This window comes from Heterodontus francisci, chromosome 4 (genome assembly GCF_036365525.1).
Source record: "Heterodontus francisci isolate sHetFra1 chromosome 4, sHetFra1.hap1, whole genome shotgun sequence".
Taxonomy (NCBI): Eukaryota; Metazoa; Chordata; class Chondrichthyes; order Heterodontiformes; family Heterodontidae; genus Heterodontus; species Heterodontus francisci.
In genome coordinates this window covers 37,144,620-37,165,338 of record NC_090374.1, presented here as the reverse complement: position 1 = coordinate 37,165,338, position 20,719 = coordinate 37,144,620, and the positions used below count along the sequence as shown (strand labels likewise).

General features: G+C 42.6%; 1 protein-coding gene across 16 annotated transcripts in view; it reads right to left on the bottom strand.

Moving 5' to 3' along the window:
- Positions 1–20,719, bottom strand: part of LOC137368959 (teneurin-3) — an 891,767-nt gene that overhangs the window by 191,388 nt on the left and 679,660 nt on the right. For 14 of the 16 annotated variants that reach the window (XM_068029337.1, XM_068029332.1, XM_068029334.1 and 11 more), the window contains 2 exons: positions 20,088–20,186; positions 13,096–13,334 (listed from right to left, as the gene is read on the bottom strand). In XM_068029337.1, coding sequence (XP_067885438.1) covers positions 13,096–13,334; positions 20,088–20,186 — 338 coding nt within the window. The remainder of the gene's footprint in view (positions 1–13,095; positions 13,335–20,087; positions 20,187–20,719) is intronic. The other 2 variants (XM_068029335.1, XM_068029336.1) reach the window with 1 other exon arrangement.

The following is a 20,719-nucleotide window of genomic DNA, read 5'->3' as shown; positions in this document are numbered from 1 at the left end:
TATCTTTGGAAAGAAAGGGTACGTTGTGTGATTGCCTTGAACAGTGATGTCCCTACAGACCTTAGTATGCTAATGAACTCAGTACCAGGACGCAGTTCATGTGACAGGATGCCTGAGTCACTCTGTAACTCTAACATCTAGCAGAAGGTTCTGTAAATAGTTAGCTCTGTACTGTATAACAGTTTAACTGTAATAAATCTGTTTAAGATCTTCAACCAACTGGACTCCGAGCATCTCATTTATGTAGCATCAGACAACATAAAAAGACCTCATTACAGAAATAGCTGATTGCTTATCACAAACAAGATTTAATTGTTTCCACCTTGTGTGATAATGTCCTGTGTACATGGGTTTCTACTGACCTTGTTTGAAAACACTCATCATTGGAAAAAGAATCAGAAGCAGTCTAATTCACAGCAATCCCTGAAAATGTTCCAACAACTTCATCCCTTTCTTTTTAGAATGACTTACTTTGACCAGCCTGCAACTTTATTGAAGAAATAAATAATAATTGACTGTGTTGGGAAGAAATGTACTTGGTTGAGGCTGCAACTACTTGGTTAACCAAAAATGAAAAGGCCTCGATTTCAAAATGGCTCATACTGTTATTACTTTATTATTAAATTATTTGCAAAATTACAAGACCGATTTGGATGAAACAGGGCTGCAGCCCATACGATCGGATTCTACCCGAATATCAACTCCTCCCTATGACAGTAGCTCACTGTTTCTGAAATGAGTCCTGGGCTCATTCTTTCTCGCACCCCATTGTTGGTATTGATCTCCACTTGTGTAAAGGACACGATGTCTAAGGTACTCTTGAGGATAGCGTTTTTGTTCTCTCGTTCTCTCAAAGGCAACTATCAGCCACCTTTTGACCTTTCCGAACCACGTAAAGCCAATTATAGACATGACTATGCTACAACAAAGACACACAAAAAACCCTCATTATATTTCCCTCCATATATATATAAAAAACAATATCTTGGGGAGGGTGAAAAAAGAAGAAATGAATCAATCACATTCCAGTGTCTGGAAAAGAAAGAGCAAAAGCACCAAATGGCACATTGCCAAGTGATCTTCAACCAAGTCATTTGCATGTTGATGACAGATAAATGCCGCATCAGATGAAAAGATTTAATATCAAGCACAAAAGGGTCAAATTAATTTAATGCTAAATGACATACTAGGCTGCTGATTTCTTTTTTTTTTGTTGTGCAACAGTCTGTGTGCATATTTGGAACTCATGAATAACTAACATACAGTTACAGGTTTACTTTCATGTCCCATATTAAATCTGACAGGATTTCACACAAAGCACAACGTGTGGCTTATAAAGCTTTGAGCAAAGCAGGAAGCAAGGCTTTCAAAATACTCAGAATACTATAATCAAAACAAGAAATGAAGATGAAGCACACAGAAGGGAAGATGCATAGTCATGTTCGCCCCTTCTGGGGTTTCTGTGTGATTATGCACACATAATTCTCCATAAATTAGCCTTTATCTCAAGCCTCCTGCTGAGTTCATATGCTTCCTGACTGATAGCAAGTGAGTAAGTTTGTAGACTGTTTTTGCATGTTGTGCTGCTTCCAAAACAGGGCCCTCACACTAACCAACTGAGTTTGAGCTGCAAATAAAGGGGCTTCTTTGCTGCATGCAGTGTATTATGGGTTTGCCTTGGATGTATCGTCTTCTAAAAATGTGGCAGAAGAGATTTCATGTTTTTTTCCCAAATTATAAATCTTTACCTTATTTTTACTGCACCCTGAGGAAATTTAAACTCAGAGAAACACTGGAAATCTTTAAATGAGTCCAGAGAATAAGAGGTAAAAGATGAAGATTAAAAGCTGTCAGTTCTGTCATGATGATAGTTATTAATGCTGCATTATCAATTAGTGCAGTCAGGAGTTAAAGAAAAATCACTTGGCTTGCAAGGAAAAATGCTCTCTTAACCTAAGGCCTGGGCATTTACCAAGCTTCCAGTGTCCCGAGAGTATCGTGGGCATTCAGTTAACCACTTCAGTTAATCAACATCATTCTCAAGCTCTGCTGCCCGTAACCAGTGGCAAGGGTCAAAAAAATATTCAGAGCAAGAAGCAGCCAAGAGGTTTAGCAAAGAAACAACTGTATGCTCGTCAGTTGTATTAATTTAGAATTTGATTTCACGATCATCCCACTCGAACTTCCCACCCCATGCCACCCCACCAAATTTAAGTTCCCTGAAGCTCGCTTCCTCATTCCAGGCAGAAATATTTACAGCACAGGTTTCAACATGGACATGGGCACTGCACTTCCTCATAAGTTATCCATGGATCCTTTTCCTCACACAGATCCCACTAGGGGGCATTTCAAAATGCAGCATTGCTCGCCTTACTGACTGGGAGGACAAGAGCCACTTGATAGCATGCAAATTCAAACACTGGTCAAGGCTAGAGATGTTGAATCTGCAATGCCATTGTGGAGATTGACTTTAACATACAGACGTATATAGCTGCTGTCGCTAGTACATGAATTTATCGTTCCCTGACTGAGGTCAGACGACAGAACCAAACCTCTGCAGCTTTCTCTCAAGGCACCCGTACAAACCAAGCTTCACGTGGTTGAAGAGATATCAGGAATAAAATTGGGTAAAAATTCGAGCGGGCAAAGAACAATCTACGCATGGCACAGTAGAAGAGCCTCCATGACATTTGCCGCTAAGCAGCATCTGTACGTTTAAGGCACTGCAGCCAAGACTGGGAATTGTGCTGTACCTGATAGGGTCATAAAGTCATGGCTGCAATGCACAAGTATCAGACCACAGCTATACTGCATGCTGATCAGAGTCTGACATGCAGCGAGATGTAATGATGGACACTCAGTGCTGCAGTCTCCTAGCAGCTTGTGGTAAAAGTAAAGAAGAACTAAAGAACTTGTATTTATATAGCACCTTTCACTAACTCAAGATGTCCCAAAGCACTCACAGCCATACTTCTGAATATAGGCTGCATTTTACACCCCCACCCTGGAAGCGGAGTGGGAGGCGGGCCTGGGGAGGCATAAAATTGGGTGGGATAACAGAGGGTACCGTGCCTGTCGCCTATCCACAATGGGGGCATATTGTAGGTGTGGGTGGCCTGCCTACCCTTGGGTCAATTAAGGCCCTTAAGTGGCTAATTAGTTGCCACTTGATGGGCAATGGCCTCTTCCTGCCACTGCGGTATTTTACCAGTGGAGGATGGACCCAGTAAAACCTGGCAGCCTCCCTGCAGGCTCAGTGGGAGAAGGGGTCCCTCCTGATCGGACACCCTGAGCCCCATAGAGGACCCTTCCAGCAGCAAGTGCCTCCCCCACTGGAAGACCCGCCCCTCGCGATCGACCCCTCCCCACCCCCACTTGCAGGGCCCGCCTGCTTGACCCAATGATCCCTGACCCCACTTACTTGCACTCTGGGCCTCCTCAACGGCTGCTGCCCCAGGAACTGCTGCAGTCCCAGCAGTGGCCACTGCTCCCAAAGGCGCTGCTAAGACTGAAAAGCTGCCGGCCATCTGATTGGCTGGCAGCTCTTGGAGGCGGGACATCCTGCCCTTAAGGATCATAAGCCATGTCTGCAGGCAGTTAATTGTCGGAGGACCATAACATACGGTCGTGGCCTCCAGGGTTGGCGAGGTGGGCTCGCCCCCAACTTTCCAGTCAGTGGGCGGGACCATCGCCTCTGCGCTAAATCCCAGCTGTAGTCACTGTTGTAAAGTTGGCAAGAGAGGGTCAATTGCATGGTTTTCCCTAACTTTAAAAATATTTGCAACTTCCTGGGGGCTGGGGGGGTGGGGGGTCCAACATTTGAAATGCAGGCTCATATTGGACTGAAGTTATACCACAGTCAGTGCAAACTAGAAGTGATGTGGGGCATCCTGTGGAGAGCATCTAATACGGCTTGTGTTTAGTGTACTTGGATGTAAAGTCGGAACCTGATACCCAAGTTATACCGCTACTATTTGGATCAAAGACAGGTGAGGTTGTTTCACATTGACACAAACAGATCATGGTAACAGCATACTTCCAATTCTCAGAATCACCACATGATAGGAAGTACGACAGCAGCTGAGGTCTCCTGGATGATCTGCTTACTTCCAACATATTGCACTGATGCCTCTGCTACTCAACTGCCCACTTCTACCACATATGACTAGGAGTCCTTGCACCAAGTCCCATTCACCCATCACCCCTGTTCTTGCTGATCTACATTGTCTCCTGGTCATTCAACAACTGGATTTAAAAATTCTCCTTCTTGTTTTCAAATCTTTCTGTGGCCTTGCCCCCTCCCTATCTCTGTAATCTCCTCCAACCCCACAACCCTCTGAGATATCTGCGCTCATCTAATTTTGGCCTCTTGTGCATCCCTGATTTTAATCACTCCACCATTTCTGGCTGTGCCTTCAGCTACCTAGGCCCCAAGCTCTGGAATTCCCTCCCCAGACCGCTCTGACACTCTACCACTCTTTCTTCTTTGAAGACGCTCCTCAAAACTTCCCTCTTTCACTAAGCTAAAATGCTCCTGTGAAGGTCCCTAGAACATTTTATTTAGTTAAAGGTGCTATATAAATACAGTTGTTGTTGTTATTGTTGGCACTTTTCTTCTAAAATCCACTTGGCCTAAACACAGACAAAGGGATAGATGTTCACTTTGTGTAATAGTGTAAAATGGGTGATAGTAAATTGGCAGCCTGTTTCACATCTCTCCCAATTTTTGAAGTTAATGGAAATTGGGAGGGATTTCCAGGCTCAAATAATGGGCTTTGGCAATGAGAATTGATGACTGTGGCCGGGAATTTCCTTGAAACTGCTCCGCTACCACAACTATGCACATCAACAGGGTTACTGAGAGAGGGCTGCCCAGTCGGAGGTGCCGTCTTTCGGATGAGATGTTAAACCGAGGTTCCATCTGCCTGCTTGGACAGAAAAGATCCCACAGCACTATTTCAAAGAAGAGTTCGCAGAGTTATCCCCGGTGTCTGGCCAATATTCATCCCTCAATTAACATCACAAAATCAGATTTATCTGGTCATTATCACATTGCTGTTTGTGGGAGCTTGCTGCACACAAACTGGCTGCTGTGTTTCCTACATTACAACAGTGACGACACTTCAAAAGTACTTCTTTGACTAAAAGTGCTCTGAGACATCCGGTGGCCGTGAAAAGTGTTATATAACTGCAAGTCTTTCTTTTCTTTCCTGCCGTACTACCAGAGAAATCACGGTGCAGCGGTGTGGCTCCAGGGAAATTCCCGGACAATGCCTGCTTTGCAAATGATTAAGTGCTATCACTGCAAAAATTTTGTCTTTTAATACACTGAAGAAATGATATAAGCAACACCACATCAAAAAATACAGAGCATCGAGTTCTCAGAACACTGAGTCCAGTGCCCCCTCTGGATTTCCTTGTGCCCTTCAGTTTTAAAACCTATGGCCTGTAGCATTAAGTAGCAACAAAAGTGCGAGAAATACAATATACAACATACCAGTGATGGAACTTCATAGGAGGTTTGATGAAGCACCGCAGCCAAAGTTCACATAGGGCTCAACACATCATGGTCACCATGTTTGTACTTTCAGATGGGTGGACGGAGGGCGGAGAGGGAATAGAATTGACCGAATAAATACAAGTATGGTTTGTTTTGCAGTGTAGTGTAATCAAGGAGAGAGATGCCAATGCAGCTGAGGATGTCAAAGTAGATGCTGCACGGCAACATTTTCAAAATGCAAATAGGCCCAGACGTATCAGTATCTCCTTAGAAATAATAATTGGTTAAATGTCTGACGCTCACTTGTTAGAGGCAGGTTCAGCTGGGTCATGTTCCTGGGAAACTAAACGATGCTTTTATGCTAATGCCAAACCATTTTGCAAATGTCAAACATGACATAAATGCCAATAGATGAGGCACTGGAGATCTGAGAGGCAACTGCAGGTTGTGTTCGGTCGAGCAGTAAAGTGAATAGATCCATTCAGAGAGAGAAAAAACGATCATGCCTCCAAGACCAGCGGTTCAGCCGTGTACACTACAGCGGAGATAATGGAGTGCAGATTGCAGATTATAGTGCACAGTTGCTGCCAAACATTAAATTGCACCCCCTGCTCCACTCTCAAAATTGCAATCGCGAGCACAATGTGGAAGATTTAATGCTGTGTTCCAATCGCCCACTTGCATCCCGGTTCCATTAGGGATTGAGCTGGACCACCTCAGTTGCAATTTGCGGCTTCAGTTTGAAGGTTATTTTGCAAGTTGTTGCAAGCAGTGTGTAAAAAAGCTTCCCGAGACGAATGTGGCGAACCGGCTGAGTTTTGGTCCCTCTGGGTGCTTACTGTTAACAAGCACAATGCTGCTTTCCCAATGCTTTTGCCGGCAGTAATAATCTGGGCGACTGAGGGTAGGATGCAGATTAGGAATGGCTAGTTTGAGCTGGAAGTTAAGTTTTAATGACCTTGGTCTACATGTGGGTAGGGCAAGGAATCAACAAGGCTTCCTACTCCAATCAGGTCCTCAGTGGTAGCACTCTCGTCTGAGTCGGAAGGATGTGGGTTTGAGTCCCACTCCAGAGACTTGAGCAAATAAACTGGGTTCACACTTCAGTGCAGTACTGAGGAAAATATGCACTGTTGGAGATGCTGTCTTTCGGATGAGGCGTTAAACCTATCTGCACTCTTATGTGGGCGTGAAAGATACCAGGGCACTATTTCAAAGAAGAGCAGAGAGTTCTTTGTGGTGTCCTGGCCAATACTTATACCTCAACCATCATTACTAAAACAGGTCATCCGGTCATTAACATTTTGCTCTTTGCAGGAGCTTGTTGTGTCCAAACCGGCTGCCAAGTTTCCTACATTACAACAGTGACTACACTTCAAAAGTATATCATTGGCTGTAAAGCACTTTGGAATGCCCTGTGATTGCGAAAGGCGCTATATAAATGCATGTTCTTTTTTCAATTGAACACACTGGGAACTATGGGGAAGATTTCTGGGAACCAATGGGGGCCAGCAGAACCTGTTCCCCGGCTTCATCCTGCCTCCGGGCCATTTTCCCATAGCTGGGATGAGGGGGTGGCAGGGTTACCTGCCCACAAGCGGTAGGGAGCCAATTCCATTAGTTAAGGGCCTATTAAGGCCTATTGTTGGAGTTGCAGTCAGATTCCAGGGGCTGGATTTTGTGGCGATAGCGGGGCTCCCAGCGCCAGGCTGAAAAGCTGGCGGGGGGGGGGGGGGGGCGGGGGGCGGGGGGATCCCTACCTTGGCCTTTACAAGCCCCATGCGGCATGATTCTATGTTGTTCCGAAACCAAAGTGCCGGCCGCCAGAATCTCTGCCTGCACTTCAGGCAAGCTTTGCGGTCCTCCTTGCCAGCCTGGGTTCAACAGCAACTGCAGGCGGCCCTGCGGAGGGCTCACCCCCTGCAATGGTGGCCTGGCTGCTGGGACCATATTTTTATTTAAAATTTTAAAAAGTTGGAGAAAGGACGGGGCAGCCTCTCTCTCACTTACCTGCAAAGGCAGCCTGCTGCTGCTTCTGAGCTGGAGGACCTCCTATTGGCCGTCCAGCTTCGAGAGCCCACCCACTGTCCTCAATTGGATGGCGAGTCCACCCTCTGGGCTCCACTTGGCCAATTCGGGGAAAATGACCAATGAGTAGCTGTTTCCCAGACAATGTGGGCTTCTGGCCCCCATTTGAATCCGATGGCAGGGTTCAGAAGCCCGCAGGAAAAACTCTGCCCTATGAATCTGTGCATATCAGCTGAGGATAGCATCGTGTTTGACATGATGCAGCTACTGATGCCACCTTTTGCCATGTCCAATTCTGGATCTGGGGTGGAGTATGAAAAAGGAAGGGTGGGTTTGTGGCTTGAGCTCTTATATTAGCATTGTTGATTATACGAACACATCAGAAAACATGACTAACAAACAATAATTTATGCCTTCACATCCTGAGACACTGAAGTAGGTGGAATGTGTGGGTTTATACTCAAAACACTAGACTTTCTTGCTTGGGTAACCTCCAGGAAATGCCTGATCCAAACCCAAATAAGTGGTAAGCCAGATGTTCCTCACCCCACCACTGTCAAACTTCCCCTTCAACATTGCACACTGCTACTTTGGTACTGGAGAATATCCACTGACTTTGGAACCATTCTGCAGCATGGCGGGAGGTGAAAAAGGTTTAAACTGCAAGTCTGACTTTAAAGTGATCTCAGGGTGAAACAGAATTACTTTGGGAGTAGTAGGCCTGTTCAAAGGATTTTAGAAAGACCACACACAAGCGGTTTCTAGGTGTTAAACCTGTGTTGTGAGTTCTTTTGATCACGCTCCAATGAAACACATGCCCTTTGAAGAGGAGGTGTACAAACACCAAGGGGAGCTGGCTCACAGCCTGTGGTGTGCATTAAAATCAGCATCACATTTTCTGTTACCCCGTCAAAACCACAGCTCCTTGGCACTGTTACAAAATTTGAATCCTCCGCTATTAATAGAGAGATTTTGACTCTGAGGCTTCAGTTAAACATTCACGTTCAGACTCCTGCAGTAGCCCAATTGGGATCACAGCTGGTGGGTGGGAGCGGGAATGTGAGTGGCAGTAGGCTGCAACCAAGGACTCACAGGAAAGGGCTCCCCCAGCATTCTGGTAAGTGGTGAGGGGGATCCAGAGGTGATAATGATGGGGATGGGATAGGGGAGGGGGGGGGGAGGAACAGGCGGAGTGGTGAAGCGGGGAGGGAAGACCTAAGATTCCTTCTGGGGTCTGGAGCGTGGTTGTAAGTGCTTAATTTTATTTGAGGTGTTACCCGTTTGAACAAGTGAACTTTGCTGCTGAGTGTATAATCTTATCAACATTTATTGAACTTGCACAACTAAGTTGACTAGTTAACGGCACAAAATTGATGCTGGTGGGCACTGGGAACACAGAATATCTTAAAGAAATTGGACCAACATGCAACTAATTTCCAGTTACATAACGTATGATCCCACAATGCCATTCAACAATTTCGACATATTCTGAGGGAAATGAACAGATGCTGAAGTTGACAGCCTGTTCTAAAGAAGCACATCACTGTATTCCAGTGGGTTTACTAGTTCAAAAGAAGGTATTTGACAGCCACCTGACAGCCATCCAATATTAGGACCTCATTCTGCTTAACCTGCCCAACCTCACCAGAAATTGAAGCTGAAGTTGCCTGCCACTCTGATAACATTTTACCCACCCTACATGACACACTGAGGAAATAAACCAGTATTTAAGCAACATGATGTTGCTTAAATATGTGTAAGAGCAGCAGGCTACAGTATTGAAATAGATGGTTAGTGAGTGCAAATTTCAGCCTCTTTTGGCCACGTTGATCAAACTAACCAGGTGCAGGGAGGCACCTGATATAAATATCAAACACTAACTCCTTCGCCTTTCAGCAAGGGACATGTGCCACTGGCCTAGACTGCACTCCTACAAACCACTTTGGCACTAACACTCAGGCTCCATCAACATTATTATCTGGCTTGGCAAAAAAATGTTTATTTTCAAATTCAAATGAACTACCCTCACTAAATACACTAAGTGTCAACTTGTCTCAGTGGTAGCACTACTTCCTCAGAGTCATACACTCAACTCTCACTATAGAAATTGGGCACATAATCGAGAGTGACACTTCAGTGCAATACTGACTTGTGTGCTCCATTGTTGGAACGTTGGGATGAGATGCTAAACTGAGGCCCTATCAGCCCTTTCAGCTGAATATAAAAGATTCTATGCGAGTAGGGATGGTGTCCTGCCCAACATTTATTTTCCATCCAAAACAGATTAGCTGGTCACGTAACTCACTGTCGTTTGTGAGACCTTGCTGTGCACTGATTGGCAGCTACGTTAGCCAATGTAGCAACAGTGACTGCACTTCAAAAGTAGTTTCCTGACTTAGCATATGAAAGATGCTATCTAAATGCAAGATCTTTTTCTTTTCATATAAAAATGTTTCTTGAAGTATCTTAACACTTCAAAATAAAATTGAAAGGATATAAAATCCACTCAACTAGTGGAAAGCAAAAACAGTACTGTGTTATTGGTGTTAATGTGTTGCTGCTGTTGTGAGAGGAGGAATGGGACATTCAACATCTTGAGTCCATGAAGGAGCACCTCTTCCCCCAAACTTGGAAAACAAGTTTAATAAAGTCGACTAGCATGTTTGGATCACCATCCATCTCAAAGAATATATTGGACCTCTAACAGTGAGAGGATTTAAACTGCACCACATATCATTAAATACCTTGTGAGATCCAAGGTTTGATAGATATACCAGGCCTCTGCTAATGAGAGAATTTAAAATACCAAAGCAACCAAAATCATCAAAACTAGTCGATTTAGTTTTGGCGTTCCAAAGGTAAAATCTAGCTCATACCTTGACAAACGACAGTAGTCTACGATTACTCATAAGGCACTTTTAAACTGAATAACTGCCAATAAGAGCAGACTATGTAGGCTGGGAATTTCCTTGGAACAGCTCCCGCTCTGTCACTGTAATAGCAATGAGTCAAGTGACCAGCTAATTTGGTGAAGTTACAGCAGTGAAACTGGAGCAGCTCTGAGAAAATTCTGACCCATAGTATTCCCACCATTAACCACCCTTTGTAATACAAAGCACTTGTCTTCCAGACAGAGGCCCTGAGGGATCTGAGGTTCATCTTTTATTTATTTATTTAGAGATACAGCACTGAAACAGGCCCTTCGGCCCACCGAGTCTGTGCCGACCATCAATCACCCATTTACACTAATCCTACACTAATCCCACATTCCTACCGCATCCCCACCTGTCCCTATATTTCCCTACCACCTACCTATACTAGGGGCAATTTATAATGGCCAATTTACCTACCAACCTGCAAGTCTTTTGGCTTGTGGGAGGAAACCGGAGCACCCGGAGAAAACCCACGCAGACACAGGGAGAACTTGCAAACTCCACACAGGCAGAACCCTGAATTGAACCTGGGTCGCTGCAGCTGTGAGGCTGCGGTGCTAATCACTGCGCCACTGTGCCGCCCCAAATAACTTCGCTGTGAGCAGGGCTTGAACCTGCGCAATGAAACCCTCATTGTATTTCAAGTCCAACGCCTTAACCACTCGGCCCGAGCTTTTGCTTAAAGCTGAACACTCAGATCAGAATTCATTTGTTTTCAGTATGTACATCATGGGTCTCTGATCTTGGATTCAGGCTGTGAGCCGCAGCGAGCACAAAAGGGAAAGGGTGGTGCAAAGAGATTGGGAGTCAATGGACCCTGGTGAGAATACATAAATGCTCTTATGGATGAGAATTCCATGAGACAACTAACGAACTATGACCAACTGCAAAATATATTCATCAGTGGAAAGTGGTGTCTGCCACTATTTGGGGATTGTGGGGCAGGTATTGTACCCCACTTGGAAAATGCCATACCGAAGTATTCAATTCACTTCTGCCAGATCTCTACAACGCTAACATAGGCAAAACAACAAGTATAAATGTGAAATGTGAGATGTGAAATCAAGGCCTTCAGTGGATGTAAAAAATCCTATAGCATAATTTGATGAAGAGTAGGGGAGTTCAATGTGTCGGCCAATATTCATCCTTCAACCAAAACTGCCAAAAAGTAATAAATTGGTCGTTGATCTCAATGCTGTTTGTGGGATCTTGCTGTGCCACCATGTTTATATGACAACAACTATGCTTTAGAAGTATTTTTCTGATGTTATATAAATGAAAATTAATTTTTTGTTATTACTTTAGTTCTTTACATAAACTTGTTTGATCAAAGCTGGTGTCAGAAATGTCTGCGAAATCACATGGTAACTACTGACAAAATGAGAGGGAAGCAGGGCTGTGCTTGCAACAACGGATTTTTCTGTTTCACACATTAACGGATTTTTATTCCACGTTCAGGGGTGGCAGACCTTTTGCTTTAGTAATGGGTTTCTGGGGATGTTTTCCTCTTTAATAACATCTTGTAATTGAACTAAATCTGGGAATCTGTATCCTGAGACATTGCATTCAGGTCACAATCACCAACTGGAATTGAATGTAACTTCTCAATGAGGAAGAGGGGGAAGAAGTGAGGCTAAAATATGAAGTGGGAATGTAATAGTAGTTTCAAAAGAAATAAGCAAGCGTTTTCCCCTCAAATATTCACTCCTCCTGTTCAGAAAGTGCTGACTAATTCTAGAGTTGTGATCCACTGCCAGCTGTTCACTGGTAACCTCACCCAAGTAGCCATTCTGCATGTGTGAGGCTAAGCAGTAAGTGACAGGAGTGTATTCATCCATGGGTAGCATTTGTTAAGCCTGATCTGTTCTTCGCCTAATGCGCATTGTCCAGCATATGTCACTGGCCAGAGGCCAGGAGCTAGAACCTTGACTTGTTTTGCCCAACCCCAGTGAGAGGCAGGGAGGCCAATTGTTGTGACCTTACCACCCTAGTTGTAAAAGAAGCACGGCATTGTCCTTATAAAATACACATAGCAAATGCTTTCACACATGGATGGGGTTACAATTGCAAGAACATATCCATTATTTCCATGACAAATGGTATTTTTTAAAAGATGTACAACAATAGCAACAATAAATACATTCTGATCCAGCCATGATTTATTTATTTTGCATTCTCTTTGGGATTTGTACTGCAGCCTACGTTTATTTTGATGGAAAATTTCAAATTCTTCAGAGAGACAGAGAGATCGAAAACCTGTTTATTCCAGGATCTAATGATAAACTATGCTGATGGGACTCTTTTTGTTTCAAAACACAAGATAACTTTTTCTTCCCTTTTCGATCTGAGCTGACAGACATTCATCAACTCAGTAAGTGACTGGGTCACGCGTTAAATATCTTCAAATATCAACCAAGTTCATGAGGGAACAACAGCACAGAGCATTCTCCCCAAAGGGGAAAAGGCTTCCATCAGATCACTGCTGTCAAACCCTTTGGAAGCACAACAACAACTTTTCCCTAAAGTGACCTTTAGATATAAATAATGCCATAAATCATTCAGGAATCATGCGTGCTTCCGACTGAGAAAATAGAAAAACACAGCCGAGGTAATGATGTGTGGCTGAACACCTACCTATGAAATAAGACAGCAGGACTGCTAGTATGACTGACACGCCGACTGCACACAGGGCTGTGCATTTCCAACTGCAGTACTTGGACGATTTCTTGAACTTAAAAGCACTTCTGGAAAGAGTGTTCCGAGGCAGTGGGCGTGGCGGTGGTGAATAGACGGCACTTGAGGCCATGGTGTAACCAGGCGAGGCTGTGCTGAATAATGGCGTCGTCCCTGTTCCAGTCTTGAAGAGGAAATGCCTGAAAAGAAAAGGTGGAAAAGAATTGTGAAGATGTGTGAGCGGGCCCGGAAGAGGTGAGACACAACAACCAACATGGTGCTTGAAGATAAAGTGCACAAACACCAGGGTTTCTTGCAGTCAGGCTGAGTGTGCAAACATGCTGAAGTGCAGGGATGAACAAGGCAACTTAAGCTGGTTGAAGGGCTCGACAATGGCATTGAATAAAACTCATTCCGAGTTTATGGGGTTGCTCACATAAAAACCAAGTGATTGGTTCTATAGACTGAAATACACTGAGTTAAAGGAAATATTTACTCAACACATTTATTGTGCTAGCTTAATAAGGATGATGGGAAAAGCAATGGTACATTACCCAAGGACTGATCCCTTTAACTGTATTATGAATCTGTAATCACTTACTTCTACACAATAGTTCTAAGTAATTGTTTAATTGTTCATTTTCTAAAGGTTTGTTAAAAAAATTCTGACAGACTTTGAACTAATTTCACTGAAAAGTTAAACCAGAGTCTCGATGACATTAACTTTTAAAAAAAAATTATTTTGTAAGAATTACTGGTACATTTATTTGAATCAATTTACAACTATTGCTTTCTGGGTTTGCAAAATGTTTAGGGCTTACTCTACAAAGAAAAGTTCAGCCCTGAGTGAAAATTCTCAATTTGACATTAAATAGAAGATAGAAAATAAAAGGGCTCGATGTCATTTGCAACAGGATTCAGGTAAACAGCCATGCGCTTTCAGTGCCAGGATGATGTGCCTGTCATGCAGCGTGGGCCTGAAGCTGAGACAAGCGCCCTTTTAGTCAGCCTAAAATCAAAGGCCAGCTTAGAGATAATGCCAACTTTCCTCTCATCAGCCTGGGGCAGTAGAGTGCAATTCCTGTGGACTTGGTTAGAGGGTCGGGTCGGTCTTTTCACACTGAATTTTCCAGCAATGCTAATTGACATTTGAGCATATTGGAGTCCTCTTAAGGTGAGCCACCTGCTGAAGATTGTTCGGGTTGGGACATTTTAGTGGTAAGAGAATTTAAACTAAGAGGCTGGTTGAAAATCCAATATTAACCCACTGGACCACATGATCTCAGTTACTATCCATTCACATCTACTTTTCAGACAACAATGTATTTTGTTTTACATTCTCTCCTATTCAATTTCAAAATGTTGTTCTTCAACAACATTTCCTATGACAATTAACTTTTAAGGCTGTGTTAAAATGGTTTTAAAATCAGTTTGTGGCACATTTTAATTGAAATGACATGGGTACATATTTGACAGTGATTACAGTAACAAAGAACAATGGTGAGTGGTGAAACTTCTGAAACAAGCACCAGTTCTCTAGCCGGTGCAAACTGTGCCTAAGAAATCTTAATGAGTGAACTGTGTGAAAAGATTATGCCATGAAATGTGTTGGATGATGCCAAACTACACTGGACATTTCTTCATTGCACTCCCTTCCCCCTTCCCTTCCCCCACTGGATAAATACACTGCCTGCTATTTTGAACAAATATCTCTGGGTCAATCCTTTGTCCCTTCGGTGCTCACGTATCTCAGCCAGGTAGCGGTGGGAGCACTTCAATTAATCTCTCAGTATATACGGGTTAGGGACATGAGGTAGAATCACTCTGTCTGCTCTGTGGCCACTATCCAGTGACCTCATCCTAGAAAGTGCGAATGTTGGGAGAGATCAAGTTTGAACTCAAGTGTGGTGCTTCCCTAGTCAAATATTTTGCCAGAACTCATTGCCTTGGTTTAGACATATATGTGGAGATATTTAACTATGGCAGGGGCACAGAATGGGTCAACTATACACTGACGGATTTTACTCTCCGTTGAAGTAAACAGAATGGAAAATCTGGCAAGGTGCAAAATGGGCAGCCATTTTGCACCCCAGGGTAGTAGAGTTTCGCCCACATAGGAGGGTCACTTGGAATCAGTACCAAAGGGTGCCAGTGCCAGTGGAACCACAGACCAGCAAATGTTCAAAAATTTGAGTCAAGGAGAGAAACCAGGGGACGAGGGAGAGTGGGGGAAAATAATTTTTTTTATTCAAGAGGAGGTTCTTTTGGTGACATCCAGAAGAGAGATCTTCGGCATTTCAAAAGGCTACTGTCAACTTGTGAAGCGTCTAGTCAGACATTTCAAGCTGGGCAGCTCATGCTATGGCGAAGGACATAGTATTATGCTGTGGCTGAGTCTGCCACTAAAACATGTTACACCTATGTGTAAAGTGCAGCAAAAGACCGGAACAGAAAAAGTGCTGAATAGGGGGCTCATTTCCATGATTGCACAATTGAGCAGAGTTCATTTTCTATTACCCTGTTCCTGTAATGCAAAACTGATTACTACAGTTGAGAATTCTGTGCATTGTTCTGGGCACCATACTACTCCAAAAAGATAAAGTCCTAGAGAAGATGCAACAAAAGATTTACAAGGATGATTGCAGAACAGAGAGGTTATAACTAATAGGAAAGACTGAACAGGCTGGGGCTCTTTTCTCTAGAAAAGAGAAGGCTGAGAGACAACCTTTTAGGAGTTTGACAGGGTAAATGAAGAGAAAATGTTTCCACTTACTGGACAGTCCAAAACAAGGGCCATAAATGTAAGATAGTCACTAATATATCCAATAGGGAATTCAGTAGTGGTTAGAATGTGGATCTTGCTACCACATAGGGTAACTGAAGTCAATAGTATAGATGCACTTCTCCTTGAAGCGACATAATGCATGAGGGAGAAAGGAATAGAAGGGTGTTTGATAGGGTGAAATGAAGTAAAGTGAGAAGAGGCTCATGTGGAGTATGAATGGAATAGATCTGTTGGGTCAAATGGTCTATTTCTGTGCTATAAATTCTATGTATATGTAAAAACTCTCCCCAATGCAGTAACAGCTTCTCCTGAAATAAACAATTTCATCCTCTTGATATGCAGGTTGATGTCAGTAATATTATTCCACTGACAAGAATAAATGTCCAACCTGCGTTCAAGAGGTCTTGTCATTAACCATAAACGATTACAATATGTATGCCACAGCAATGCCTGGGGACTATGGAGCTATTATTCACATCAGCAAGCTTGTGATGCCATCAAAACAAATTTGCTTAAAAATGACTGCTTTATATTTGTGCGGTTTAAACAGAAAGCTTGATAGACAGTGGTGAAGTATGATAAATATCTCCACTCATGAGGCAGTCCAGAGCTCACTTGTTACCTCCGTGCTTATGAACAATCCAGACAGCTTCACACAAAGATATTTATGAGATCCCACAGCTTACCCAAGCAGGTTCTCTCTACATGTTGCTTTTCAAATTTCCTGGCTTTCAGATTTCTTCTCTGTAATCCTGGGGTACCATCCATGGGTACCTTACTAAGTGGCCATTCTTCAAGTGTAAACGCAGACAGTGAAAGTCCGCAGACAAGCCAGACCCAGTCGACGAGAGTCTGACCAAAAAGTCATGATAAAACCTTTTCCCTTTTGTAGCCCATGGACACTGAAGCCTATCTCAGCACCTCTACCACCATCATGACCAGCTAATGAATAACAACTGGGGCGGGGGAGATGGTCAAACATGCAACCTCCTGACCTAAGATCTTTCCATTCTAGGTTGTGCACATAGCAACTCAACTACAATGGAAGCTCCATTTTAGCCAGGTGCTACACAGAAGCTCTGACAGATTTTATCAATATAAAGTTAAGAATATACATGAATAATGATTTAAAACACAGGGTACAGCAATTACACCTGAGAGACAGCGGCACAGAAGACAACCGTGAAAAGCATTTCTAACTTTCATGCAGACGGTACATGAAAAAGTGCATCACTTTCATGGTTCATTTGAGGCCTCTTTTACAAATTAAATAATATTAAGGCTTTTTGCTGTAGCAAATGAAAGATAACAGACGAAAGAACAAAAAAATTAGCAAAGTTAAGGGATTCTCAGCTGCACGCTTTTTTTGCTTTGAGACATTAATGCAAACAAATACTACATTCAGGACAGGGAATTAACAAGGAACAGATAGAAAATGATGCAAGCCGTGACACGAGCTATCAGCAAGGCAAAGATCAAATTTGCTTCAGGCTAAAATCAGGTTGCAATTTTGAACAAATTGTATTCATTTCTAAAGGCTGTATGTTGGCATGTAATCCAGTTAAATTTTACTGCAACCTCCAATGTAATCAGTCTTTGTCCTTAAAATTACTTTACCATTATAATGCTAAAGTCTGGGCATATTTAATGAATAGCCATCTGAGTCCCAAAATCACTCGTCTGCTACCCAGGGAAATGGGATTTTTAGATAAATATATGATTCCAAAAAATTAGGGCTCTTTGATGTGTAGGTTTCTGAGCTTATTATAAGGCACTGTTACTTTCTCCTGTTTGGACCTGCAACAGCAGGCTTTAAATGGTGACATTGCACTAACACCGCTTTACCATTAGGGACAGATTTTTCAGCCCCTGTATCCTCAAATTCTGTTCCCAAACTCCTTTTTTCCTTACCCCTTTCAAAAGCCTCCTTCAAAACTATCTCTTCGATTATGCCTACGGTCACCTCTGCTATCTCTTCAACCTTCTCCTGCAACAATAACAATTTGCATTTAAATAGTGCCTTTAACATAGAAAAACATCCACTGGTGCTTCACAGAGATATTAAGGACATGGATGATGAGCCAAAAAACAAGGGATTCGGAGGGGTGACCAAACTAATGGTGTGTTTTAAAAAGGGTCTTAAAGGAGGAGAGGGAGTTGAAGAAGCAGATAGGTTTGGCAAGTGCTTTAACTGTGTCTGACCTCCCATTCAAAGGTGCACCTTAAGATGTTTTCCATGTTAAAGGTGCTTTTTAAGCACAAACTGTCATTATGAACTTTGCACACAATGACATATTAAAAACAGTGGCATTATTTTCTGTGAATGTATATTTGCAAATGCCTTAGAATATTCATCTGGTTGGAAGAATGGGTAAAGGAAAAAGGGCTTGGGTCAATTGGTAGTACTCTTAGATCTGAATCAGAAAATTGGGGATTCAAGCCCCATTCTGGGATTTGAGAGCACTTTCTAGGTTAAGACCAGTGCAGTACTGAGGGATTGTCACATTGTTCCAGCTGCTGCCATTTACATGGAACATTACACTGAGGACTCTTTTGTCTGTTCAGATGGATGTAAAGAAACAATGGAGGAAAGACAGAAGAATGTTTTTTGATATACTATCTAACTTTCCTCACCTAACCTGTTCATCTCAATTTCTGCTTGTGAGACCTACTGTGTGCAAATTGTCTGCCATATCTGTTATGGTAACAGCAATGACTGCATCTCAGCACTTTGAGCTGCCTTGAGGTCACAAAAGGCACTACTTAAATGTAATTTTTTTCTTTCTTTCAACTATTGCCATTGGGAGATACAGCAAAATGCTGATGCCACAGCTTGCTGACAATACAGCATAAATAGAGCACGGCTTCCCCAATGACTCAGTTGCTAAGTGCACTGCCTATTCTGGAATGGAGTCATATTGACCAGGATGATTGCAGGTTCTGAGTAAGCTGATCTAAACTGGGTAGCAATAGGGACAAAATAATTTGGCCTCAGTACTTCTAAATTATGGAGTGAAAAATGAGCAAGGGATTCTGCGACCTATCACTATCTAGAGACTTGTGTTGGAAGATGAGTGTCTGATGCTCAGGCAAAGACAAGATCAGGCTTGGCTGTAATGCAGATGTAGAAAACGACAATGTCTCTTTATTAAACTCAGGACCAACAGTGTGGAATCCCTGTAGATGTAGAAAATGTTTCAACTGAAACTTCCGTTAACTCCCCAGTGAAAAATCACAGGTTGACTGCAGTACACTTACGGTGATCCCATTGCCCAACATAATCATCCATCCTGGAACTTTATGATGGGGATGAGGAGGGGAGGAGAAGTTAAACCATGAGCCCCTGATTAAAAACCCTACAATTAAAAACGGGACCATACAAGCACGCGAACTAGATTGTTTGAGAACCAGCAGGTGGATTTCTGAATTTTCCTCTCCATTGGGAGCTTCTAAACATCCCCTCATTTCCTTTCAGATGGTTTGGTTGTTACTGGAAGTTCACAGTGAAGCACCAAAATGATGTACCTGTCACACGAAAAACTTCCTCCACTAATCATGGCCGTGCTTCTTTTACTATAACAATTTTTAATTCTGGAGAATCAACCCCAATCTTGTTAGGACTGAATGTGATTACAACACAGATATTTGCATAAGCTAGGTCCTGCCCTAATTAGATCGATTTAAAATGATCTATAAACAGAATAAAATCCCAAGTATAACTTTATTTTGCAGACTGAGCAATGCCCAAAGAAATCACAAACAGGAAAAAAAGTATTGCAGTTGGAAATTAGATGTTTTTGAAAGCTGAAGCCAATCAGTAAAATTAAAAGACTTAAGTTGCATTAACAGCTTTAATTGTTATTATTGAATAGCAGCAGACTGGCTTGTGTGAATGGGAAAGGAGTTGTTGCTTGGCTATCAGACGAGTGATTTTTCTTTATTGCCTTGAAAGAGAGCTTTGCCGCAATTAGAACTTTAGCTTAGTTGCACTGAAGAGAAATCAGAGAAAGGGTCTCTGGCCTCAAAAAATCACAAATGTCGTCAACAACAACAAAATAATCAGAAGATTATTGAGAGGTGAGAGTTTGTACTCTCCTTACAGTAATATACAGGATTCTGTGCTGGCAGCTCGCATCACTTTTTGCTTTAATTTTTCAGAATGACATACCCATCCCCGTAACTCCCATCGTGACACGGTGGAGTAAAAACATCCATCTCTATAAGGTTGTCATGCCCATTTTCAAGAACTGCCTGCTTTGCTAATTTTCTATGTGCAGAAATGAAATATAAAAATGTTAAAGGAGTCAGAAGTATTTACCATCAGCATCGTAAACAGCAATCAGGGAACTATATATATGCATTAGAAAAAGGAACACGTAAACTGCATTCGAATGAGGTGCTTTCTGCTATTGCCAGTAAGAAACCTGTTCAATATACATGCATTTTTCAAACCCAGTGTCTAGGGTGGCGAGTTGTGATAATTATTGCCACTTGTCAGGACAACTGACAATTTCCTCCTGACTTACATGCTCATGAGACAGCTTTGTTTGTGGAGATATTTGTCATATCTTACTGCTGGCCAAGGAATATCCAGTTATTGATCGCTTCCGCATGATTTCAGGAAACCAAAATTATATTTTCAGTCGAGTTACACACTGAGGCAATGAGGTTTCCAGCCAGTTCGTGATTTCTCAGACTTCCAATGAAAATTATTGCCACAAAAAAAACACTCGTTGTGTATATACACATTTAAATAGAATGCAATACAAATGACAACTCTTCATGCTTGTTATTTCCACT